General features: G+C 51.9%; 2 protein-coding genes across 3 annotated transcripts in view; both read left to right on the forward strand.

Moving 5' to 3' along the window:
• Positions 1-8,042, forward strand: part of FAM83F (family with sequence similarity 83 member F) — a gene marked incomplete at its 5' end in the record, with an annotated part of 33,180 nt that extends 25,138 nt beyond the window's left edge. Inside the window, one exon of the mRNA XM_080659685.1 lies at positions 6,492-8,042. Coding sequence (XP_080515811.1) covers positions 6,492-6,541 — 50 coding nt within the window. The 3' untranslated portion in view covers positions 6,542-8,042. The remainder of the gene's footprint in view (positions 1-6,491) is intronic.
• A 12,112-nt stretch (positions 8,043-20,154) lies between these two features.
• The window catches only part of TNRC6B (trinucleotide repeat containing adaptor 6B), a 202,723-nt gene continuing 196,499 nt past the window's right edge, over positions 20,155-26,378 (forward strand). For both annotated transcript variants that reach the window (XM_080659686.1, XM_080659688.1), the window contains exon 1: positions 20,155-20,828. The gene's annotated coding sequence lies outside the window, so the exon portion shown is untranslated. The remainder of the gene's footprint in view (positions 20,829-26,378) is intronic.

A 26,378-nucleotide genomic window follows, 5' to 3' on the forward strand; every position in this document is an offset into this window, starting at 1 on the left:
GATTGAAATTTCTTTGGAGAGCCAAATTTTTTAAACATAAATTTCTTCTAATGCCACTTGTTCAAAATAGACTCGCCCAGGCCGTGGTATTTTGTGGAAGAGCCACACTCAAGGGGAAGAGCCGCATGTGGCTCGCGAGCCACGGATTGCCGACCACTGATCTAGCTCATGGGCTGGGCCAGCCACTGCAGGTCTGAGTTTCCGTTTCCTCTTCTCTGAAAGGGAGCATGATGCTTGCCTTGCCCAGCTGTTCTGAGGATATAAGGTGCTCAGAACAGTGCCGGGCGTGGGGGAGTCTGAGCGCTGCTATGGCCGCTACTAGAGGCGAAGACAGTTACTCCCTTGTAGATGAAGCCGCGGAGCCACAGCGCAGCGGAGTGGCAGGGCTAAGGCTCCAGCCTGCCTCTGAGTCTAGGGCTCCATCTAGCAAAGCTTGTTCCTTATCAGCAGGATCTAACCTGGACAAACACACCCCACCCTCACCTGCGCCCCACCAATGCCCTGACCCACTTTCTTCCTTTCTGCTATAGAATAGTTTGACTGGGTTCCTCCCTGTGTTTATCTGATAAGTGGTGTTTGCCGGGCTGCTTACCTCTGGGAGAGGTTGTTCCTGATGGTGCTGTCCTTCTGGCTGTCTCACTGGGACCCCCTAGCAGCGGTCGGCAAACTTATTAGTCAACAGAGCCAAATAGCAACAGTACAACGACTGAAATTTCTTTTGAGAGCCAAATATCAACAGTACAACAATTGAAATTTCTTCTGAGAGCCACATTTTTTAAACTTAAACTTCTTCTAACGCCACTTCTTCAAAATAGACTCGCCCAGGCCGTGGTATTTTGTGGAAGAGCCACACTCAAGGGGCCAAAGAGCCGCGTGTGGCTCGCAAGCCGCAGTTTGCCGACCACAGCCCTAGAGCAAGCAAGTTAAACTCAAACGCTAACACAGGCCAAGTAAACAAGGTTTACGTTTATGTGGGCCGCAAAAAAAAACAAAAGCTTCAATTTTCATAGAAACATAGGTTTATTTCGATAGAGACATGCTGAATACAAAGGGCTGAAATAAATGAGTAATCGTTAAAATAATAGAACGTTTTAATGAAAATTAATATTTTTTCTTGGACATTAACTTACCAGACACTGAATAACTGCACAAATTAGTAAGAGTAACGCAAATAAACCTATTTCTCTTGTTCTCCAAAAGTGAAATATTCCTGTTGCGCACACCAAACAAGTCAGTCCAAGACTAATGACATGGCCTTCGGCTGCTAAAATATTCGCTGCTGGTATTAGTGGAGAGAAATGGTGCGCCTGCGCATAAGGCGTGTAAGGCGCATAAGGGAAATGAATGCAACACGATTATAGTAATCAGTCATTAGCGAACGCTGTAGTTATTAATAATTATGTATAATGGGATATTGTAAACATTAAGTTATGAAATTTTTATTAAAACATTTCTTACATACCATTTTATTGGCTGGGCCTCATGCAGCCGTGAGTTTGACTTGTTTGCCCTAGGGCCGTGGTCGGCAAAGTGCGGCTTGCGAGCCACATGCGGCTCTTTGGCCCTTGAGTGTGGCTCTTTCACAAAATACCACGGCCTGGGCGAGTCTGTTTTGAACAAGTGGCATTAGAAGAAGTTTAAGTTTAAAAAATTTGGCTCTCCAAAGAAATTTCAATCGTTGTACTGTTGCTATTTGGCTCTGTTGACTAATGAGTTTGCCGACCGCTGCCCTAGAGGACCTGGCCTTTCTCTCTTCCTCTGGAGCAGTTTCCAGTGTGGCCTTTCCAGAGGCAGGCGGTGACGGCCAGGGCTGCTGCTGGTGCCTTTGCTCGTGTTAGCATCTCGGAACCAAAAAGGTTTCCATGTGGGGATTTCTCCCTCTGTGGCCCTGGGGCCTTGCTGCAGTGACTGGCTCCCTGGCCTGCCAGGGCGTGGCGGTGAGGTCTGGCCCTGGGCAGGCTGAGCACGCTCAGGACCCCTGCATCGCCACAGCCCCAGCTTTGACCTGATAGTGAGTGGCCTGAGTGCAAGGATCTTCCCCTCCGCTCATCCCGCAGCCCTGCTACAGAGCCTGACGTTCTCTGCTCTTAAAGTGAGAACGGCCTGAAGTCTGGGTGAACGGGGCCCAGGGGGAGCACCAGTGCCGCACCACTGCTGGGCCAGGGAGCGTTTACGGAGCACCTCCATGTGCTAGTTCCTTCCCTGGGTGCTTCCTCTCTCCCTGGCCCCCACAACAACCTGGGAGCTTGGCGAGGTGGCTTTAGTGGCCCCTAGCACAGGGGGACTGGGGCCAGGACTCACACCCCGGCCAGGACCCAGATTCTGCCAGGGGACGGGGTGACTAGCCTAGTCCCATTTCCCCTCGGCTCCCTGGTTCCCCCAACACCAGATGCTGCGGCTGCTTTGCACCTCTTGTTTGGAGGCAGGGTTGCCATGGTGAACACCTGGCAGGGAAGGGAGGGGGAGGGGGGAGCCCAACCGCAAAAGGGGCCATTTCCCAAGTCCTGATGGAGGTGAAGTGGAAGCTTTCTCTTCCTTCAGCCCCTCACCCTGAGGTGCCGTTTCCATAGAAACGAAAGGCCCATTGTCTTGTCCCTTCTTGCTGCCTTTCCTGAGTCTCTCAGCATCCGGTTCCCTGCTTCAATGACTTGGGCAGTCTTTGCTCAGTCACACCACTCACACGGTGCCCAGCAGCCAGCCAAGCAGCCCTGGACTGTGCCCTGGGGAAGCCCTTCTCCCCGGGGCCGGGCACCCAGAGAGAGCGTGGCACCCAAAGAGATGGGGAGAGAGAGGACAGCAAACTCTAGAGTCACAGAAAGGGGTGCCCAGCAAGATCACTCTATTCCTCTCCAATCTTTAGAAGGAACACAGCGTGGCCTCGTCCAGCACAGCCTCTGCCCGCCAGGGTGGGCATCCAGTAACTGAGGGCCCGAAACTCAGGTCCCTAATGAGACTTTTTCTCTCCCTGCTGCTTTCCTCCCTCAAAGTCCAGGCTGTCTGAGTGCCTCCTCTCAGTCACTAGGAAGCTGGGTCTCTAGGACTCTGTGCCAGAGGGTGAGGCTCCTGACAGCACGGAGACCCCCAAGGTTGGCACTGGTAACCCTGGTGCACTTGGAACTGTTAGCTGCTACCTTAGGGCCCCCATCCAGGGAAAGGCTCCTTGTCCTGCAATGAACAATCAGACCATCATCACAACAGCCAGCCAAGGATCTCAGCTCCCGCTCCCCATGCCTTGCACCCCACCCTCTGGACATACCCTTTCACCTCCCAGGGCCATTTCCTGGTCAAGAAGAGCCGGGGTGAGCCAGGGAGGGGTTCCAAGGTCCCTTTGAGCTCTGATTCTGACTCTGTCCTTCCCGTCTCTGCTGCCCTCGTCGCCAGGGAAAGCTGGGCTGATGACAGGGGGGGAGAAAGAGAGAGAAAAGAAGAGCTAAGTGCTGACAGCCTGTGAAATTGATGCAAACCCAAGTGCGGGCCTTGGAGGACCTTCAGAAATCCCTTCCTTTAGGGCTGACATTCAGCAGGGGGCCACCTGGTGGTTTGAAGGCTCACGGCTCCCTCTACTGGCGAAGCTGAGCACCTTTTCCTTCTGGTTTTTCTCTCGGCTAAGACCTTGCTCCTGCACTAAGGGCGCTCAGCGCCTTTGCCCCGAGTCCACAATCCAGGGTCATTCCTGAGGGCCATGGGTCCTGACCCCAGCCGGTGTCTGGAAACTGCAGTGTCGTGTTGTGAGCCTGGGCATCGTTACCACTGAGGTCCCGGCACACAGCACAGGTGAAGGGAGCGGAGGGAGCCTCCTTCAAGGCACTGATCTCACTAGAGAAGAGACAGGATCCTATTCTCACTGGCCGATGTCACAGTCCCCCCGCCATTCTGGTTTATCTTGGGCCTCGGCAGGGCTTTGTCACCATCTAGGTGGTGAGGTGAGTGTAGAGGGCACACATGTCCCCATCTATTGATGCCGTTGGTTTGTGTGTGTGTGTTGGTGGTTGTTTTTGTGTGTGTGTGGGAGTTATCCTTACATGACATAGAGCAAGGGAAAGAAGTATCAGTGTGAGAGAGAAACATTGATCGGTTGCCTCCTGCACACTCCCCGATCAGGGATCAAACCTACAACCTAAGTATGTGCCCTGACTGGGAATGGAGCCTGCAACCTTTTGGTGTAGGGGACCATGCTCCATCCAACCGAGCCACCTGGCCAGAGCTGCCTGATCATTCACTTACTGCATAACGAATGTCTGTCTCTGCAGTCTGCTCTGTGCCGGGCGTTGTTCTCCGTTCCCGGGGCAGCCGTGAGCACAGGGAGCGGAGTCCCGCTCTGACAGAGTGAACGCCATGCGGCAGAGAGAGGGCAGGGAGGCGAGGGCCCTCTGATGAGGGGACATAGGAGCAGAGACTTGAATGGAGGGAGGGAGAGAGCCAGGTGGACACCCAGGGGAAGAATCTTCCAGAAAAGGGGGATGTGGAGCCCTGAAACCTGAAGGAAGGTGAAGCCTCTCGCCCTCGTCCTGCTGTCCATGTCGGTGCAGTGTCCCCGCCCACCTCTCCCCCTACCCCAGGCTGTCCCCGCTCCTGCCCTGACTTCATGCTGTCTCCTCCCACTTCCCACCCCAATTTCAGTCTCGCTCCGTGCGACCTCCCTTTGAAGTTTGACTTTCTCTCATCAGCCTCCTCCGGGCATCCATGCCACAGATTCTCTATAAAAAAAAAAACTTGGGCTGTTCATGATTCTTCCCTATTAATCGGAGCAGGTCTGATTTGCCTCAGAGTCCTGCCGAGCACCAGCATGCAGTGGGCTCCCCACCCCAGTGCGCTGAGGGAGCTGTGGAACATAAAGAATTTTCCCTCAAACGGTTTCTCTGTCAGAGGCATGAAAATGAATTCCGAGTATAAAGGGTCTCCCCAGGCTCTCATCCAGTCTTCCAGCATGAGCGTGAGAGTGCGGATTCCGGCCCTCTCCGGGGGCAGCTGGGGTGCGTGCAGGCTCCTCTCACACCCCTGCCCGTCCCACTCCCAACCTGGGGCTTATTTCACTTACCTGCCTCCAAAATGCTGCTGCCTCCGGGGAGGAACTTGGCATCTGCTCAGTAGGCCAAGCAAATAGAAGGAGCCACGAGGAGAAGAAGTGGGGACAGACGTGTCCACCTTGCTGAGGCACAAGCCTGTCCTCTTCCAACCTAGGCAGCCTGCATGGCGGAGGGAGCTATGCCTGGATTTGGAAAATCAGGTTCTGGAGCCGACAGAAGGGGCTGTGGGGCGCGAGGATGTTGTCCCTTCAGAGCTGCACCAGGGGCAGCCTCAGCTCCGCCGAGGAAGATGACCAAGCTCCTTGACCCTGGGACCCCCCGGGAGGGAAGGGGCACAGTCATCGGGTCCCCTCCCACCACCTCTAAGCGCTATGTGCCGCCAGCACTGCCTCCAAGGAGCTCAGCTGGGCTTGTAGTAAGTCCCAAGGAGGGTTGATGGAGCAGGGCAGTGGGGAGGGACCCCACTCGGCCTGTCCAGTGTCTCTCTCGGCCCAGGGGAAGAGGCAGCCAGCACCTTCATTAAATTCACAGCTGAAGTGAGGTGGGACGGTGGTGTGAGCATCAGGGAGAGGACCTGACCCTTGCCGTGTAGGAAGGACCTGGCAGGGAATAGCTGGGCAGTGTCCACCCGGGAGGAAGGCAGCCAGCCCTCCACAAGGGCATGGGTCCAGCAGCCAGCACCTCGAAGGCAGGCCAGGAGCTGGCTGGTGTCTGCCTTGCAGTGTAAGAATAGGCATCCCGCCCAAGGAGCCACCGACCTCCGCTAGGGATGATAGAGGAGGGGCCTGGGGGGAGGAGAAGTGTGCTTCTCTAGCCTGGAGCATAGCTGCCTCTCCCTCCTTTCAACGCACTGTGTTCTCTCCCTCCATTCAAACCGCCTCCCTACGCATGTGGTCCCTGCCACGGTGCCTGGCTCTCGGTCCACCTGCCCACCTCCTGAGGCACAGCCTGTCCTCTTCCAACCTAGGCAGCCTGCATGGCGGAGGGAGCTATGCCTGGATTTGGAAAATCAGGTTCTGGAGCCGACAGGCTCTGGGCTGACGGTAGCGTCTCGGAGCATCCGTGAGGGTGAGAATGGCTGTGGTTACGCCTTGTGGGCTCTGAGGCTGCCTCCGGTATTAGCTGCGTGAACCACCTCCTAACAAGACTGTCCGTCACGGATTATAGTTGTTGATTTGGAAGTTGTCTCCATCCTTCCCCCTGCCCCCTGAGGTCAGAAGAGGGCAGATCCCTCAATGGCCCAACCCACAGCGGTCCTGCCGAGGCTGCCATGACAGGGAGACTCTTTCCTTTCGCTTCCCTGGGGCCCTCCTGCCCTGCTTCCAGGTCAGCAGTTTGGGGGAGAGAGAGTGACGCCAGCCCCAAACTTGAGGTGTGGGCGGTGCACACAGGAGAGGCGCTGGAGGCAAGTCCACTGAGCCCTTCACTTACATCCTTTCCTGCCTGTGTCCCTTGTCTCTGCAGGTAAATCAAGTCCCAGTCCTGCCAAGTCCAGCAATTGCGTGATTTCCTGAGCCGCGGGCCAGTGGTGGGCAGGACCTGGATGCCCCGCTGCCCCGTCCTGTGGCGAACACAGGTCAAACCCTGCACCAGTTTGCACATCGGACCCCTACTTGTCCTCCTGCCCAGCAGCCTCCATCCTGGCCTCAGGGACCCTGCATCCCCGATGTGAGGATCTGCCACATCTCAAGGCAGCCACACGCCTCCACACGACCATGGATGTCTGGACAGGGGTCGCTCTTCCTTGTTTACATGAAGTGGAAGCTTGACTAGTGTCCTCTCTCCTTTATGCCCGACACCCTCCCTCCACGCGGCCAGCCTCGCCCTGCAGGGAGGGCCCCAGATGGGGTGAGCCCATATCTTTCTACCTTCATGTGGTAGGGTCTCCCGGGCAGCCCCAGCCCCTGACTTCTCCTTTCCTGGGCCTCCTGGTGCTTTCGGTCCCCCAACAGGTTTGATGGAATAAAAGGGAAGAAGACGGGCCTTTGAACTGAAGGTAGAGGATACTAGGTCAGCTGGAACACGGGCTAATGTGGCCTTCCGGGCGGTCCCTGCAGGCTCCAGCACTGGACTCTGAATGGCATGAGGATAAGACCGCCCACAGGAGCCAGTGGCAGAAGTGGATGCTGAGGGCTCCTTTCCCTCACTCTGCCCCATCTTGGGGCTCCCTGCCCCGAGGGGCCCAGACCTCCTTGGCTGTTGCCTGCTGTAAGCCATGATGGGGTTCTTGTAGTGCCTTTACCTGGGGCTACTCCCTCCCCTTAATGTGCCTTGATTTGCACCCAGAGCTTGGCCAAAAGGTAGATTCTGGTGGCCTGGCAGGCTGGCAGGAGCACTAGCCCTTTCCCCACCCCCGAGATGGCCCTTCACCAGCCAGGACTTAGGTTCCTTGTCTGGTTACATTTTAGCCAAAGACCAGCCTTAGCCCCCTGCCGAAAGGCAGACTGTTTAGGGCCCTCGGCCTCTCCAAAGGGCCTAATTACCATGATGCCAGGCCAGCAGACCTGCCTAGAATCACACTCTACCCTCACCCCACTGTGTGATGGGGGTCTGAGGAGAGAGTTTGCTAATGCACAATGGAGAAATTGCCAAACTGCAGGCTCTGCGAGCAGCCCTCCACCCCCACCCTGGCAGGTGCTGGGGGTCAGAGCCAGCGCTGTGAACCCTGAATGCACCAGGCCTCTCGCTTCTGAACCAAACTCGTGTCCTGTGTCTTTCCTTCTGCAAAACCCCGGGGGCACCAGCAGCAGCACCGGGGGAGGGCCCAGATGTCTGAGGAGGCCGGTGTGAGGCCAGCCGGCTGTGCTGAGGTGAGCAGATGTCCTGTGAGGAGCAGGAAGTGGCCAGCACAGCGCAGTCACTGGAGAAGAATGGCGGGGAGGGTGGTGGTGTGTGTGCCGGGGTGGGGGGAGCCTGGTTCCTAGGGCTCCTCTGTTCATCCTGAGGTCGGACCCCGACCCACCTCCCTGAGCTTTTGTGAGGATTAAACACTTTCTGGGAAGTGCTTTCTCGTGCACCAAAGCCTGGCAATGTGGCACGTGCTTGTTCTGGAAGGGCAGGCAGGGAGGGAGAGACGGGCACCTGGGGGCTGTGGCGTCCTCGTGACTGTGTGGGACACAGGTGGGTAAAGACCAATGAAGGAAAGAGGACACGGTGGGTGAGGAGAGTGGACAGCTCTGGGGACAAGGGAGGAGCTCCAAGTGATTCTGCTAGGACTTCGAGGGCCTCTTCTGCAAGGAAAGCAGCTCCGTCCCCCTTCCCTTCTGCCCCAAAGCAGGCCCAGCACCCTCCCTGTCCTGACGTGTAGGAGGATCCAGATTGGAAGTCCCAAGTTAGTACAGCCTTGAGCCAGGCCTCCTTCCTGCCCCAGTTTCCCTGTGCGCCAAGGCGGGCTTATCTAGCCTCATAGAAACGGGGTGGACGACAAACACAGTGGAATGGGGAAGAGTGCAGGCACCTCCCCTGTGGCCCTGTCTCCTCATCCCCAGCAGAGGTTTGGACAAGTGGCCTCTGACCCCCTCCAGCCCTGAGATGCTTGCACAGAGACAGTGGTGCAAAGATTGCTGGGAATCCTGACGCCCAAGAATGCGGCTCCTGAAGTGCGCTCCTCTGCCCGAGCTCAGCCCACTCCGTCCTGTCTCTTGGCTCCTCGGTTCCTAGATCCTCTGCCCTCTCTCTGTCCCAGCACTTGCACACAATCCGTGACATAGCCTCTCATCAAATCTCAAGGGTACAGCTGGCCGTCCCAGTTGGATCGCAAGTTCAAGGGTGGATCATGCCCTTGGTTCCCCCGCAGCGGCTTGCACAAGGCCGGGAGCGTCAGAAGGGCGGGGAGAAACAGGGACAAGAGGAATGAGAGCGCTGGGGGGGGGGGGGGGGGGGAAGGGGCTGGGGGGGACCTGGCTTCCCTGCCTCCATCCTCCACCACCAATGGCTGCCCACTTTCTGAGCCTGCCTCCTGTAGGTTGTGTTCACAACGGGGGTGGCTGCTTGGGAAGGGCGGCCTCCTAGGAGCACAGGTACCTGAGGGCTGAGCCCCGGGGGCTGCTGCCACCCTGAATCCTGCCCCACTGGGGCCGGACGCATGGACTCCTGCATGGCGCTGGGAGGCTTTCCCTTGAGGTTTAGTGAGACTTCCCAGTCTCTTGCCAGATGTCTGTCGTTAGGTACGGTTAGTCCTATGCCTGATCCCTCAAGGGAGCTTTCAAAACAACTTCTGCTAGCACCATGGCCCTCTGTCTGTACAGAGCCCAATAGAAAGTCTAGGCCAGTGGTCGGCAAACTCATTAGTCAACAGAGCCAAATAGCAACAGTACAACGATTAAAATTTCTTTTGAGAGCCAAGTTTTTTAAACTTAAACTTCTTCTAACGCCACTTCTTCAAAATAGACTCGCCCAGGCCGAAACCGGTTTGGCTCAGTGGATAGAGCGTCAGCCTGCGGACTGAAGGGTCCCGGGTTTGATTCTGGTCAAGGGCATGTACCTTGGTTGTGGGCACATCCCCAGTGGGGAGTGTGCAGGAGGCAGCTGATCGATGTTTCTCTCTCATCGATGTTTCTAGCTCTCTATCCCTCTCCCTTCCTCTCTGTAAAATACCAATAAAATATATTAAAAAAATAAATAAATAAATAGACTCGCCCAGGCCATGGTATTTTGTGGAAGAGCCACACTCCAGGGGCCAAAGATCCGCATGTGGCTCGCGAACCGCAGTTTGCCGACCACGGGTCTAGGCCAAGAATGGCAGCCTTGAGATGTAGAGGACACAAGCCAGAGAGGGAATGGACTTCTACTTTGCTGCTTTTTTCTTTTTAGTTTATTGAGCACCTACGGTATGCCAGTCACTGTGCTGGGTGCTTTGGCCACTGGCAGATCTCAATCTCAGAAAAGCTCAGGAAAGAGCTCTGAAAATAAAAGTTTAAAATGTGTGCATTCGGAGATTGAGCCTCACAAAGCTGTGTGATGAGCGGCACAGGTCTCATCGTCCCCGTTTTTCAGGAGAGTTTCACGGCTCTGCCCAAATCCCACATCACATGAGCCTGCCTCTCTAGCTCCAGGTTTCTCACCTTCAACACTTAGTGACACTCTGGAGCCACAGAATTCTGTTGGGGGAGGGGCTGTCCTACACATGGAGGATGTTAGCAGCCCCTCTGGCCTCCACCTACTACATGCCAGTAGCACCCCTCGAGATAAGACAACCAAAAATGTCTCCAGATGTTGACAAATGTCCCCGGGGGTGGGGGTTAGAACGGCTCAAATTGCCCCAGTTGGAGAAGGTCAACTCTGCCTTGCAGCCCTGACGTCCCTCAGGGTGCTTGCATATGCATTCCCCCTAAAACGGTGCTTTGGCCCAGAGAGGTTGGCTGACTTGTCAAAGATTGTGCTTTCTGTGACTGACATAATAGCATCTTCCATCTTTGTTCTAGTTACCTTGTTAGCTCTGGTCCCCCTGGAGCAGGTGTGTTTACGTGCACACATCTGCCTTACTTCACTCAGCGCGCCGTCATGTCTCCTCCCCATCTGTTCCCCTTCCTTCAGTCTCAGTTAAGTCCTGCATGGAGAGCATCATCGGACATACCCGTGTGGGCCCAGCAGCGTCCCCACCTCTGAAGGCAGCCAGCGGCGCTGACAGCGGAGAGCCTGCCACGCCCCTCAGGGCAGGCCAGGGGGAGCTGCCGCCTGGAGCGTCAGGACCGCACTCTCAGCGAACATCCACAGAGGCCTCTCAGCAGCTAATTAGCCCCGCCGTGTGCCGTGGATATAGCTTGTCATCCGCTGTGCACCACAGTCAATCTCCCCGCCTGGAGGTCCCCGCGGCTGTCACTGTGATCATCTGCACGGCTGTTTCAGTGGCAGGAGCCTTGGTGCAGAGCAGCCCCCCCCCCCCCCCCGGGCTCAGCGAGCTGAACCAGACCAAGGTTGAGAGGACCTAGAGAAGGTCAGGAGGCGGCAGGCACAGACGCCAGAGCGTCCTTAGGCTGCGTGATCGCTAGGTCAGCCAGAAGGCCTAGAAAAATTAGGATGACCGGAACCTCTCACCCCTCCCCTGCGAACTTCCGCCTGCCCAGCTGGGAACTGAAGAAGGCCCTGGTCCCGGGTACCCGCCCCAGCAGCATGTGCTGCCACCTGGCACAGTAGGTACCCGCGCCATCCTGGGGGCTCCTGAGCCTGAAGAGCTGTATCTGCTGAACACGTGTTTGTTAGATGATTGAAAACTTGGCAGTCGCTTGATGGAATAAGCCAGGCTGATGGATGTGGGGGTGTCGGAGCCTCCAGAACTGGTCAGGACCTTTCAGTCAGTCCCCGACTTCTGGGACTCCATGGAAGGCAAACAGGATTCTACTCTCTGCTATTTAATTGCTTCAGGACTGGGTTTATCAAGAGTCCTCTTTCCTGATCCAACCGATTCCTCCAGGAAGGTTCTCCTTTCAGTATGTGTCCTTGGTGGACAGTCTTCATATCCCCATCTCTCCAGACCGGTGGGCCCAGGTCTGGGGCTGCCCAGGGATGACCCTATCTGCACATTTCCTTTCAAAAGGCCAACGCAAAGGCAGGAGAGAGAGGGATAGGCCGTGAAGTGAGGGGATTTGTCCAAAGTCACCCAGCAGGTTATGGGAAGGGCTGGAATTGGGGGTTGTCCAGACCCTCTTAGAGCAGTCATGTGGCCTCTCCGAGTGACAGCCTGCTGGAGACAAGTTTTCATCGGAAAAGTGGCTGGAAGTTAGGCCTTGTCCACAGCCTCTAAAAAGCATCTGCAAGAACAGATGTCCCCGTCCGAGGAGACCAACTAGGACCTGCCGCGGAAGCCAGCAAGTGTGTGGGAAGCCTGGAGGAGGGAAAGACAAGAGCAGGCAGTGTGCCCGAGGAGGCCAGGGTCCTCGGGGCCCCACCCAGGGAAAGAGCCATCCTGTGCTAAGAGCAAGAACCGGGCCTCGTGATTCTCCTTTCCTGCGTGCAGCTTGGACGCCCTGGAAGTGGGGTGATTGGACAAGGAAAGGCACTTCCCTGCAGTATTAGTCATCTGTCGGTTCAATGGATGTTTATGGGGCAGGAGGCCTGGGGAGGCATGGTGAGCAAGGAAGGCCATTGGGCAACTGGCGGAGTTAGGGTGGTGGTGGGGGTGGGCATGCTGCTTGCTGTGATCTTAGCTAAGGCACGTGATGGTGAGAGGATGGGCTTCAGAATGGGCAGGCGCTGGGGGGTAAAGCACTCAGTGCAGTGGCTGGCGTGTGGCAGGGGCTCAGCAACCAGCGGTGATGTGTTGTCTCGGGGCTGTCTCATTTCCCTGTTGGGGCATTCTCCCCTGGCTTCTCTCCCTTGCTCCCTCCCTGCATACCTGCACTTCCATGTTGAGTCGTTGGCACACGGGGCTACATCCCTGTCCACCTGGAGGAAGTTTCCAGGCCCAGGTTTTGAAAGGTGATGGAGAAAACCTGTCAGAGATGCCAGGTTGAGCCTCGTGCACACCCATCCCCACCTTCGGCTCCGTGCGTTTGCTGGTTCCAGGCGTGGAAGAGGGTCACAGCCTTACCAGGTTGTGCAGAAGTCCCACAACTGTTCTTGATTTCCAGTTTGGGGTAAAATGAACAATTTTAGTCTATTTGGAGAATCCTTCCTATATAAAATACAAATGAAACCAAAACCAAAGAAACAGCGCATCCAGAAAAGGCTGCCACCTGCACCTCCCAAACCAGTCCTGTACCCTCCCTGCAGGCTCCAGCCAGACTGGGAGGAGCTCAGGGCCAGCTCCAGACTCTGGTTTCTTAGAGGAGCCTATGGGGCTGAAGCCACTGTGGTGAAATGCTGACACCTTGTGGCCAACTGGCGGCACATCTCCTTCCTCCTCAGATGGCAGAAGCCAGGGGTGGGCAAACTTTTTCTGTAAAGGGCCAGATGATAAATATTCCAGGCTTTGCAGGCACGCAGTGTATGTCACAACTATCGCTGCTGGAGCACTAAACAACCACAGTATATACTAGTAAAGTGAGTGAGTGCGGCCGCGTTCCAGTGACACTGCAGACACTGAAGTATGAATTTCATTATAACTTGCACATGTCACAAAATAGTATTCCTTTAATTTTTTTCCAACCATTAAAAACATAAAAATATTCTTAGCTCACAGGCCATGCTAAAACAGACAGTGGCTGGATTTGGCCCGTGAGCCCTGGTTTGCCGACCCCTGGCTCAGGACACCTTTCCTCCACACTCCCAGCACTAACTCCCAACTGTCACAACTGGGGACCCTGGCTTTCTCATTGTGTGTCCAGAGGAATCCCCCATCCTTCCTCCCCCAACCAGATTGCTGCCTCTTCTTAGACATTCTGGAGTTGTCCTTGTTTCTCACCCATTCCATAAGTTTACATAAGTGTCCACTAGGGGCCCAGCCCTGTGCTGAGGGCCATAAAGAGCCTGCAGTTTTAACCGACATTTAACATTTACTTTTATTCATTCACTGATTTGTTTAAACAAACATTGAGAACTTACTGTGTCCCAGGCACTGTAATAAGACATACCCCATCTCTACCCTCAAGACACTCATAACCTGCTTGGGAATATGGACCCAGGGAGGCAGTGTTAGGATGGGGGAGTAGAGGGAGTGTGGAAGCCCAGAAGAGGCACTACACTCAACCTGCAGGAGGAGGTGATCTCTGAGCTGATACCTGAGGAATGAATGGGGGGAGGGAGGATGAGGCAAGACTTTCCAGGAAAAAGTCCAGAGCCCAGAAAGAATTTTCAAGAGAATTGTAAACATTAAAGATATAGTGAAGATTCAGATACAGTATCTTCCCTCAAGGCCTCCCGACCTGGTGGGTGAGACAGGCTATCACAAGCTATTGTAATGTTGCGGAGAACGGTTTTTAAAAATGTTCGCACCAGCCTTGCAGGATTGGTTATCAGTGAGCCTTGAAGGTAAACTCTGAAGGTTATACACAATCCCCATGGCCAGGCTGGGGTGGATCTGACTCCACATGGATACGGAGAGGACCTGGGGGGAGAGAGATGCCAGCAGGGCTTCTCTGCTCCGGGAGCCCCTGAGAGGAGGAGGGGCTGGAACTGAGCTTTGAAGAAAGTGTAGACTCAGACACAGGGAAGGAGGCTTTGCACATGCACACTCACGGAGGACGGAGCGGACGTGGCCCACAGAGGGGCCCCAGGGGGTCCTCCTGAGGGTTCCCTGGGAGGGACCAGCCCTTCTCTGTGTGGATCTCACAACAATGCCCACCGGGCAGGTGGTATTTTTCTCAACTCATTTTTCTCAACTCCACCAATTAAAAACTGTGACCTTGGACCGTTTCTTAACCTCTCTCTGCTTTGGTTTCCTCATCTGTATCTGCCTCATAAGATTGTTATAAGGATTGAATAAGCTAATCTATATATAGAAAAGCCTAAGCAACCGTTATGACCAGTCGACCAGAACGACCGGTCACTATGACGCGCACTGACCACCAGAGGGCAGACTCTCGACGCAGGAGCTGGCCCTGGTGGTCAGTGCACTCCCACAGCGGGAGAGCCTTTCACCCAGAAGCCGGGCTCATGGCTGGCAAGCACAGCTGTGGCTGCAGCAGCACTACCCAGTGGCAGCAGGTGGCAGCAAGGCTGGGATGAGCAGGAGGGGTGGGGAGCCGGGCTGGGCTCAGGCTCCTCCCCAGCCGCCTGCCACTTCGGCACTGCTACATCCCTCGGGGGGTGTCAGGCTGCCAGTTTCAGACCAAAACCAGCCCTCTGACATCCCCCGAGGGGTCCCGGATTGCTAGAGGGCGCAGGCCAGGCTGAGGGGCCCCACCCGTGCACGAATCCATGCACCGGGCCTCTAGTACATATATAGTTCTTAGAACTGTGCCTGGCTTCATGGGCACGCAACCTGTGCGGTGTCACGGGCCCATGCTCAGAAGGCAAAGGGGCCCACATCTGGTTTAATGCTCTGCTATTGCTGTCTTGATATTCTTAAAAATTTTGGAAGAAGGAAGCCCATGCTTTCATTTTGCATGGCCACAAATTATGTAGCTGGTCCTGCCCAACATAGCATGTGCTTAAACATTTTAAGTGTTATTATCTTAGAGTCTACAATAATAAATATATCCATTTTAGAAACGAGGACACGGAAGCTCAGTTTACATGACTTACACAAGGTCACACAGCAAGCAGGCTGCCGAAGGAAGACTGAAGATGGAGAGATGACAATCACAATCTTAGAGGTGAAGGCAGGACAATGACCCAGCGGCTCTCCCCACGCCCCCCCCCCCCCCCCCCGCGCCCCGAAGAAGGTGACATAAGGACAGAAGAACGGACAGACTCCTTTGAAGGAGCTAAGAGAAAGAGGTGGTACGAAAAAGGGCATGAACAGTTGTAGAGGTAGGAGGGAAGCTGGCTATTTTGGGAAGTCAAGAGAAGATTCTCAGAGTAAAACAGTGATGAAGCCATGGAAACAAGGGCTGAGAAAGTCTCTTGGATCTTGGCCACCAAGAGGTCATAGATGTGCTTAGAGAAATGAATTTTAGTGGAGAGTTAGGGCTAGAAGCCAGGTTTAAAGAATGAACGAGCATCAATGGCGGAGATGGCCACCGATCAATATGTTAAAGCTAAGAAAAGGAAATAGAGGGGGCAAGGGAGGAAGGGAGGAAGGGAGAAAGGTAGGTAGGAAGACAATTATTTTGATGGGAGTGGCAGGAGTGCCAGATCTCAATTAGGAAGTGGAGGAAGGACCATCAGATGAAGCAATTTAGTCAAGAAGAGGTGCACCTCTTTCCCTGAGTCTGTAGGGCAAAGAGCAAGGGTTGAGCTCATGAAGGCTGTGTTCACTGGGAGGCTGGTTGTCTCCCCAACAGCACTGTGGCTTTCTTAAGACAGACATCCCAGGGCACCACAGCAGCATGGAAAAGAGCTTACTCTTAGAGCCAGACTACCTGGGTTCAACGGCAAGGTTATTATCTTAGGGTAATAACTGGGGCAAGTTAGTCAGCCCTCCAGTGCCTCAGTTTCCCTAACTGGAAATAGGGAAACCACATTTGTTGTGAAGATTAACTGCCAGGATCCATATAAAGCTCTCACACGGCGTCTGACACACAGCAAGTATTCACGAAAGGGTGGCTCGTATTAACAGCCACCACTCCTGATTCTCTCCCTGGTGACCCTCCTGTGAGTCTAGCATTGGCCAGCACACAGGAACGGTTCAGCATTTGCTGCTTCACCCGGAGCTTTTCAGGAAGTGTGGTCTTAAGAAATGAGAGGTGACTTAGAAGTGGCTCAGCGTCAGCCACAAGGGCTTTGTTGCACAATAAATGCTACCAGACATGTAATGAATGCTTATGAGCATGTCCGCTATAATCAGCGCCCTGAAGAAAGCTCCCCTCCCCCACTGCTCCTGGCCTTGGCTGTGGCCACACCCACTGCCCAAGTGAGCAGTATCAGCTGTCCCCGGTTCCTCTTGTCTTTTTGGATTAGGTTGCCTTGCAGGGATCTTCCCATGTTTATCAGTTTGGAGAATTGAAGAATGCTTACAAACACTTCCAAGTGTCTCAGAGCAACAAGAGGCCAGTGCGAAGGGTAGAGGGCATTTTCCTGCACCACAGCAACCAGAGCTGGCGCAGATCCAGCTGGCCAGGCCACCCCACGCCGTGGGTCAATGCAGAATCATCCGCAGAAGTTCCTGTTGCACTGGATTTTATCCAGGCCAATGCAATGTGTTCAGGGATCACAGAACACTCTCTCAAGGGAAAAAAGGAAGGCCTATTGCTTGGAATGGCTCAGAGCGCTTTTGGTAGCCATCCAAGGCAGCTATCACTCATTAAATCTGCCTTTCCCTCCAGCAAAAAGCCAGCTGCATAGAACAACACATATAGAGCTCTAAGAATAGTATAGCACTTCAAGAACATACTGTACTTGGCCTGCATACAGGTGTGAGGGGCTAGCTGAGTCTTTTCACTCTCAAAGCCGGGTGGCTTGAAAGAAACAAAAATCCCCCCCCCCCCGACCCCCAATAACTTGCAGAGAAGAAATGAAAAAAAAGATAGCAGAGAAGAACACCCTAGCATGTCATTCTCTGACCTGGGCTGCCTTTTTCTAGGCATGGGTTGACTCTACAGCAAGCATGTCAAACTCAAAGGCTACCACAGGCCAAATAAATGAGGCATGCGGCCCGTGGGCCACGAGTTTGACACGCTTGCTCTACAGCCACCAAAGCATGCCAGTAAGCCCTAGAGCAGTAAGCACAGTAGCCTGTCCCCTCCCCCTTCCTCCCGCCATTCATTGTTTCTGCACTAGGCCAAGCAAGCCCCAAAGTCCTGTAACAGGTGGTTAATTTATCATTTGCTACGACAGGCATTGGAAACCCATCATCCCCTGCAATAAATATTTGGTTGATTTACTGGCTTCCCTCCCATAAGTATAGAAAGTGAGACCAGGTTCCTTCCAAAACCGCAGTTCTGAGCAATGAGAGTTCTCAGAGTGCAGACAAGACCCTAAAACCACATCCCAATGTTGGGAAGAAAGCCATGTGCGGGTCTATTCATAAAAGAGTCTGGGAGGATATTCTCCTTAACGGTGTTTGGTTTTAGTGGGATTTGGGGGAGCTTTTATTTTCTATGGTAAAACTTTCTGTATTGTCTGAAATCTTTACTCAGTGTTACTTTTATGATGGGGGGGGGGAGGGGAAGAGCAATCTTAATCTGAAAATTATTTTCTTATTCTCAAATGGGCAAGCATGACAGGGTTTCCAGCTTCCTGCTTTCTCCTGGGGAGGGAAATGCAATGAGGTGGAGTGAACAGATAGCTGAAGGCCCTCAAAGACAAAGATTATAGGAAGCAGCTTTGGTCACTCCTGGATATTCCTATCCTGCTCCCTTGTCCCCAGAGAGCAAATGTGGCAGGTCATCACGTATTTCCAGTCTCTTGCCTAGCTAACCACAATGCATCCTTTAGTTCTCCTTGTAAATATCACTTCTTCTGGGAAGCCATCCCTGTCCATCCAAGATTGAATTCCGTGTCCCTCCCATGTGCTTCAAAACACCCGCACTGTGATTATCTGTTTGCCTGCTGGTCACCTCCACTAGACTGAGATCCCTGAAGGCAGGGGTGTTTTCTTCATCTGTTTAGCCTTTGTACCTTAGGAAGAGTGCCAACAGACTCAATAAACATTTGTGTGTGTTATATGCCTTACATGCCGTTGAGTTGGCTCCAACTTCTGGCAACCCTATTAATGAGTGACGGATATCCACCAGGTTCTGTCCTCAACAAGGTTCAGCCCTGCTCAGCCCCCGTAGACTCACGCCTATGGCTTCTTTTATGAAGTCAATCCATCTCAGACCTGGTCTTCTTCTTTTCCTGCTGCCTTCTATTTTTCCCCAGCATTATTATCCTTGCCAAAGAACCTTGCCTTCTCATGATGTGCCTGAAGTAGGACAGCTTCAGTTCTGTCATTCTTGCCTCCAGCAATGTTCCGTTTACTGAATAATTATTAATTGGGGAACTTCAATAATCAGAGCAATTTAAGGGATGCGAAGATGAAAAAAGAAACCATTCATTTTCAAGGAACTTACAACTAGTTAGGGGAGACTGATGTGTCTGACTATAAAACCAAGTACTAGTTTAAGGGTTAAAATGTAAGTACAAACAACCAACTATAAAGACAAGGAAGGTTGGACCCTGAACATTTCTCACTCATTGTTTCCAGCTCAGAATCCCAAATTGAAATGCTAGTATGGGGTATGTACATGTAGTTATAAGGGCTCAGGATTTTAGGACCTTTATTAGAATTTGACTCACGATTTTCTGCTGTCAGTTGCCCTAGGAATACCTGCCATTCAATCTTAATTGATGTTTGTGAAATGCCTTGTCTTCCTCTGCTGAAAGGCTTTAAGGGCTGAGCATTATTACTGTTACAGTGGTTGTTTTATTATTAAAGCAATGCCAATGTGGTTACACAACAGCTTGGGTCAGGAAGTGAAACCAGGGCGCTGATCCCACTGAAGCTACAGAGGATGGGGATTTGGGATGGTAAAATGTTAATTACTCGAGACGGAATGCAGGCTCCGGTCCAGCACTGTGCTCCTGCAGATCATTTCAGTCCCAGAGGCTGGGGCTGGCTCTCTGGCAGTGGGTCCTAAGCACCCTTCCCTCCCCTGGCTGGAATGTTGGATTCACTTTGCTGTAAGCTGCCACTGAAAAAGAATCCACTGGCCACGAGCCAGGAGCACACATCTTGTACAGCATCAGGGGTAACTCTGGAAGCTTCCCAGGAGCCGAAGGGCTGTTCCCCTTGCATGCAATCAATTATTTATTTCTAAGCAATTTATTCTTTCTCCTTGCTTCCAGCTCTTGAGGACTCTCTCCAAAGATAGGGTGGGGGTCGAGGAGGTAGGCTTGGCACACAAGGATGGTAGAAATATCCATTTATAAAGATGAGAAGATGAACATAGAGATAGAGGAGCTTTTGGTCAGGAAGCGCCAGGATTGTTTATTTTAGGGTGGGAGGAATGGGTCCTGGAGAGGAGGCTGTGGTGGAGGCAATGACAATCTCTCCATAGCTTTTTAGTTCCCAACTTCTAGAAACTGATTAAAGAACTTGAATTCTGAACGAAATGTTTTTATGATGTTGGGTTGGCTGACAGGTACAATTCTGGCTAAGAGAGAGGCACTAAAGTACAATGAAAAGAGAGAAGGCTCTGGAGTCAGACAGAGCTGGGACCCAATGCCAGGCCCACCAACTACTTTCTATCTGGGTGACCTTGGGCAAGTTTCCCAACCTCTCTGGCACCTTGGTTTCCTATCTGTAAAATTTAGAGAATTTGTAAAACTCACAGGTTTAACCAGATAACTCCTGTAAAGGATTCCGCACAGTACTTGGCACAAAGTGGGCACCCAGTGATAGTCATTATTACCGTCAACTACAGGCCAAAGGACCAGAGTCATCCAAACTCCCTAGTAAACAATTAACTAGCACAGTGAATACCAGATCTGACGGACACGCTTATTTGCCCAATAAGGTACCAGAAAAGAACTCAGTGGAGTCAAACCAATGGCATTGGCCCTTGTTGTTGGACGGGCTTTCTTGCTTTTCCACCAATAGTTTGAAGATTTGAGTAGCGAGTGACATTCTGACAGTCCAATGACGCACAACCAGCCCACACTCGGCACTTCGGCGAAGATAAATCAAGGAGCCGGCACGTATACATTCCGTTACTAGGCAGTATTGGATGAAGAGAGGAACTTAGGGGGTACTGTGCGAGGGCTAGGCACTAATGAGCTAAAAAAAAAGAAAAAAGGAAAAAGACGATGGTTGCGCCAAGTGAACTCGGCCGCCATCATGCTCTAATTTCCCCTTCGCCTCTCCCGGTCGGCGACCGAGGAAGCGGCCTCTGGGATGCTAAGGGGGTGTGTCCCCCAATGATTGGCGCAGGCAGTTCAGCCAATCCTAGCTCGTCAAACGGGAAGCAGTTGGCCAATGAGGGGCGACGGCAGCGGCGAGGAATTGGAGGGGCGGAGCATTAGCTTGACAAACACAAAAGCCAGCCAGTGAGAGCCGGAGGCATCCTCCCTGCAGCCAATGGAGTGGGGCTATAGGCGGGCCCCAGAGTGTTTGTGTTGTGGTTTTGGGGGAGGGAGGCGGAGGGGAAAGTTTGTTTATTTTGTTTTAGTTTCTGGGGTCCCCGTGTTTCTGGGAGGTGAAGCGGGAGGGACTGGCCCCCGTTCTCCTCAGTCCCCCTACTACGTCGCTTCCACAGCCAGCGGAGGAGCGGGGACCGCGCGCATCGCAGCGCATCGCCTCACAGCGGAACGCCGCGCACTCGGAACCGGCACTGCTCGGCGGTGAGTGAGGACCGACGGCCACTGCTGCTCTTCCCCTCCCCCGCACACCGCGCGTCTGAACTGGGCGGCCGGGTGGGCGAGGACGCCCGCGGGAGCGCGCGGTGCGGGCAGGCCTGTCAAGCTGAGGCGCAGAGCGTGCGAGTCCTCGCGAGTGAGCGAGCGCGGCGGGGAGAGGGCCGGGAGGGGCGTGAGCGAGCGCGGGGCCCGGCGGGGGCGGTGGTCTGGAGCGCGTGCTCCGAGGGGGCGGCCGTCTGGTGGTTTTGACCCGGGGGCGGGTAGGGACGCGGGTGACGTCCCGCGCGCAGGGAAGGGGCGCCGGGGATGGCAGGGCCGGGTCGGACGGGCGCGAGGCTGTGGGCGTCACGTGCTGGCAGGTGTGAGCTGGGGAGGGCTTCCGGGTGGGCTGGCCAAGTCGGGTTCGCTTCCCGTGGCCGGGGGGCCTTGGGGCAGGGAGGGGTCCCCGTCGCGATGGGAAGCCGAGGCCCGCGGAGGCGCGTGTCAGAGAGGCGTCAGGCCTCGGAGCCTCCTGGTCCGTGTCTGTGTGCAGGACCTTCATGACGGAGTGAATGTGGTTCCCCTGTTGAACCCGGGCCGAGGGTACCACCCTTTCACCCCTCATCCCAGAGACCTGCGTGTGTGGCCATCTTCGACAGGCGAGTCAGACTTTCCAAGAGGAAACGCGGGGAATAACATGAGATGAAACAGCCCGAGGAATGTTTTCTGCCTTCCAAGAGCCCGGCGCCCTTTAGTTTCAGACTAGCGGGGTGATTGGCCCACAGTGGGGTCATCGGCCCACAGTGGGCTAAATGCACTATAGCGGCTGTAGACGGCCAGTAACGGGAGCCTCTCGTGAGCGCGTCAAGGACCAGCCCATCCTCAGTTCTTTGGGCACAGGGTGTCACTCTGGATTTTTTCAGACTCCGTGCTTTCTCATGTTTTGGCTGTTGTATTGCTTTTTAGCATCTGTGCTAGAGATGGAGCCGAGGATAAGGCAAATTTCAAGTTGGTCGTTTGTATAACAATGTAAGCAAAATTATACAACAACATTTGTCAAGAGATGTTTCTCCATAGGCGTTGAAGAAAAAAAAAAAGTCGTTCGTTGCGCCCACCAAGCAGTTAAGCTTATAGAAATAAGGTGTACACCTTAGCGTTTTGTGAAAGTTTTAACAATAGAGGCTGTTTCCTTCATCTTTGTGGAGACTTTCATTAGGTTGAGAGCTTCCTTTGATTTGGAGAAGCATTGGTGATTTTGGTTCTGAAACGGTATTTATTCTTCTGGCAGTGTTATGTAAATGCCTCTTAAAAAGCAGAACTTTTAGCACTTTGTCTTGCAGAGCGTAGTATTGCTGTAGGTAGGTGGTGGGAGGGATGTGAATGCACTAGGTCCCCTACATTAAGGCAAGTATCCAGAACGCAGATCAGGCTGGCTTGTTCCCCTTGGGACACCTTTATATTTTCTTAGCTCTTGACCGTTTTTTAAGTGCTTGTCCCAAACATTATTTGAGCAGAATAGTTTGTGATAAGACTTAAGGAGAAGACATTTCCAAGCTGCTTTTCTAAGGTAGCAGATAAATGACATACCCTTGAAACAAAAGAATTTTTGTCCTCATTCAAAAGGAAGCACTTAGAAATATTTAAAATCAGAACAGTATCATTTGTTTAAGTGGTAGTAACACATGTATTGCGTGCTTCCCATATGCCAGCCTCTATATATTTTTGTTTGTTTTTGTTAATCCTCACCCCAGGATATTTTTCATTGATTTTTAGAGTGAGAGGAAGGGAGGGCAAGAAACACAGAAAGAGAAACATCGGTGTGATGAGAGACACTTTGATTGCCCCTGGTACATGCCCCTGACCAGGGGGCCTGCAACTGAGGTACATGCCCTTCATGCCCTTGACCGGGATCGAACTCGGGACCCTTCAGTCTACAGGTTGGCGCTCTGCCCACTGAGCCAAACTGTCTAGGACTATTTTTTCTAATCCTTATCTTACTCAAGCCTGTTTTATGAATGAGAAAAGGAGCCTACAAGAGCCACAGAGCTAGGAAGTTCAGGGGCATAGATTTAGTCTCAAGTCTGTCTGGTTTCAAAGCCTGTGCTTGTTCCATTTTGCTCCCTAAATTATCCAGAGGAAGAAATATGGAAAGGGCACTGAAAAGTAGAGAGGAATAGTAAAGGGAAATGCTACTAATGATTAGGTTGCCCCTACCTAATTTAAGAATTTAATGTTAAACTCATTCTTAGCTTTAAAAGTTAAGAACATTTGTACCAAAGCACATCTGTGCTGTTTTTATTTCCTCCCTGTTTAATTTTTATAAAGATAGATAAAGTGTATTTAATTAGAGGTCAAGGCTTTCAGAGCCCTTTGCTCAGATCTCCGCTTCACTACCTTGCTGTTATGATTAATCCTGTGCCCTCTTCCAGGGACCAGGAACTTTTGTATCTAGCACAGTGCTTAGCACATAGTAGGGACACAGTAAATGTTAGTTGACTAAGGAGCAGAGTTAAAAATGTAATGACTTCAGATTCATTTTAGCAGTGTTAGTAATGGGACAATAAAGTGAATAGCTCATGTGTAAAATGCAAATTCTAGAAGAATACTTAAATGGAACAACATATGATCTTGGACGTTGGCTCTGCCAGTTTGCTAAAGCTCCCAGGTGTACTTATCTGAGCTGCTGTACCATTCTGTTTTTCCTTTCACCTCGAGTTCTAAAAGAGGAGGCTATAATGACTGCTTCCCTTTGCTGCTCAGTCATTCTTTGAACCTTTGCATCCTGGCTCCCAACCTCACCACTCACTGAGGCTTTTCCCAGGTCGTCAATAATGGTTAAATATCCCAGAACATCTTTTTCTATCTCCCTTCAGTCAGTCCTTTCACTATTCCCAGTCCCTTTAAATTTTTTATTTTATTTTTAAAAATGACATATAGTAGCATTGACTTTTAGGGTGTATACAGTTCCATAAATGTTAACACATGTATAGATTTATGTAACCACCACTGCAACTAGGATACCGAACAGTTATATTGCACCCCACACCCCAACTCTTTCATGCTATATCCCTTTAAAAAAATACATATTTTTATTGATTTCAGAGAGGAAGGGAGAGGGAGAGAGAGATAGAAACATCAATGATGAGAGAATCATTGATCGGCTGCCTCCTACATGCCCCCTACTGGGGATCGAGCCCGCAATCCAGGCATGTGCCCTCGACCAGAATCAAACCCAGGACCCTCTAGTCCACAGGCCGACGCTCTATCCCCTGAGCAAAACCAGCTAGGGACATGCTATATCCCTTTTGATATACTTTCTCCTGATTTCAGTTCCAGAGATAAACAAACACTAAGGATCAGGCTGGGGCTCCTTTTGTTGTCCTTGTTTTATTTTTCTTTTTTCCTACTCCCTAAAAATGTTAACCTGCATATTTATGCCTGGCTCCCTTCCATAATCCAAACAACATCCATGTTTACCTGCTAGAATTCTTCATTACTCCTTTATACTCACTGTGTTAAGGCTAGGCCTTAACTTTGCCTTCCAAACCAGCTCTTTCATCAGATTTTTCTCTCATTTTCAGTGATGCCATCCTTCTCCCAAATTTGGAACTCTGGAACACTTAGAGGGCCTTATAAAAACTCTTATCCCAGACCTGGTATCCTGCTACTCAGCTACAAATTCTGGCTTCTGCCCACTTGCTGCCAAGCCAGCTCTGGTTCATTAGGCTGAGTGGAGCGTAGGTAGTTGGAGCATTTAGAACCCCATCAGGATCGGTCTGCTCTTCTGGTCAAAACCCCTCATGGCTTCCCATTGCACTCAGGTTGTTTGGGATTTTATTTTACGACACACCCCCCCCCCCCTTTAAAATAAAAAAATATATACATATACATATATTTTATTCTTTTTATTTTAGAGAGGAAGGGAGAGGGGGAGAGAGATAGAAACATCAATGATGAGAATCATTGATTTGCACACCCCCACTGGGGATTGAGCCCACAACCCAGGCATGTGCCATGATGGGAAATCCAAATGTGACCTGCTGGTTCATATTCAGTGCTCAACCACTGAGCCACACCAGCTGGGTAACCCACCCCCCTTTCTGACCTAACTCTACTCGGTCTTTCAATTCCTTGAATTGCCCAAGGCTTTTTCAGCCTCAATGTTTTTGTACCTACCATTCTCCTGGCTCGGGCTATTCTTCCCTCCCTGCTTCCTAACCCTATCCTAACCCTAACCCTCTGCTTCCCCCTTTTCTTCACCCACCTGACTTTAGGGTTCAGATTAAATTGTCACTTCCTCAGAGAGGCTTTTCTTTATGACCTTGTCCCACTCCCTCCACCCACCCTCAAGTAGATCTCTCAGAGCTCCTGTTATTTTTTCTTAGCTCTCATTACAGTTTGTGATTCAGGACCATGTCTGTTTTGTTTCTCATGTCTCCAGAGCCTAGCCAAGAATCAGGCGTAGAGCTAACTCCCAGCAAATGTTTGTTGGCTGTGTTGTGTCTGGGCTTTTGATTTTATAATTTATTGCTATCTTGTAGTTTCTGGTAACCTTGTTTTCTCCTACCTTCTCTGGGACTTGACCCCACTGTTGGAGGTCTTGCCACGTAGAGATAGATCAGAAATTGCTGAAGAGGACCCCGATCCTGTTCTCCCTCTGAATCATGCCTCTGCCTGGAAGTCCTTACCACTGAGCCAGACTAGATCTAACCTAAACTGTTAGCTGAGCTTGCCAAGTCTGCTGAGCAGTGCACCTTGGCTATCCAGACTCGGGTCATCGTTTGCAGCTGTTCTTCTTCCCTCACCTCACCCTGCTCTTGATTTCTTCCTCCTCTCTCCACGCAGTTTGAACTTCCAAAGACAATGTACACTTTCCAGCTAAGTCTGCTTATCCTTTGACATTTACTACTTTTTGACATTGACAACTGCCTTTAGTGTCTTGACCCTACAGATGTCCCCCACACTAATCTTTGTTTATGTTTCCTGCCCCCTCTCTAAATCTACCCCAGGCACTTAAGTTTGGAAACCTTCAATGGTGTTCCATTGTCCAGATAGTTTAGAATGCAAGCCACAAATATGAGCCACGTAGGTAATTTTAACTTTCCTAGCAGCCACATTAAAAATAGTAGAAAGGGTAAAATTGATTTTTATTTACTTTTATTTACTTCAATATATCCAGAATATTATGTTATCAGTAAAAAAAATTGAGATGCTTTATCTTCCTTTTTTCATGCTAAGTCTTTGACATCTGGAGTGTATTTTTCAACAGCTCAATTCCGACTAACCACATGTCAGGTTCTAAGTAGCCACAAGTGGCTACCATGTTGGACAGCACACCTCTAAACCATATCCTCAATATAGTTGAAGGGCTATACCTGGGTACTTCCAGCTACTGGCCTTTTGATAACTCTGTGTCCCTTACCTAGAGCCAGCTCCTTTTCCAAATATGCTAACTTTCCTTGCTGAGAAACCCCGGGGATCCCAAGACCACTCTTATACTTTCAGTTCTCAACATCTCCCCTGAACCCTTTTAACATTAATTTTTGTGTCACTATT

Source organism: Plecotus auritus (genome assembly GCF_963455305.1).
Source record: "Plecotus auritus genome assembly, chromosome: 3".
Lineage (NCBI taxonomy): Eukaryota > Metazoa > Chordata > Mammalia > Chiroptera > Vespertilionidae > Plecotus > Plecotus auritus.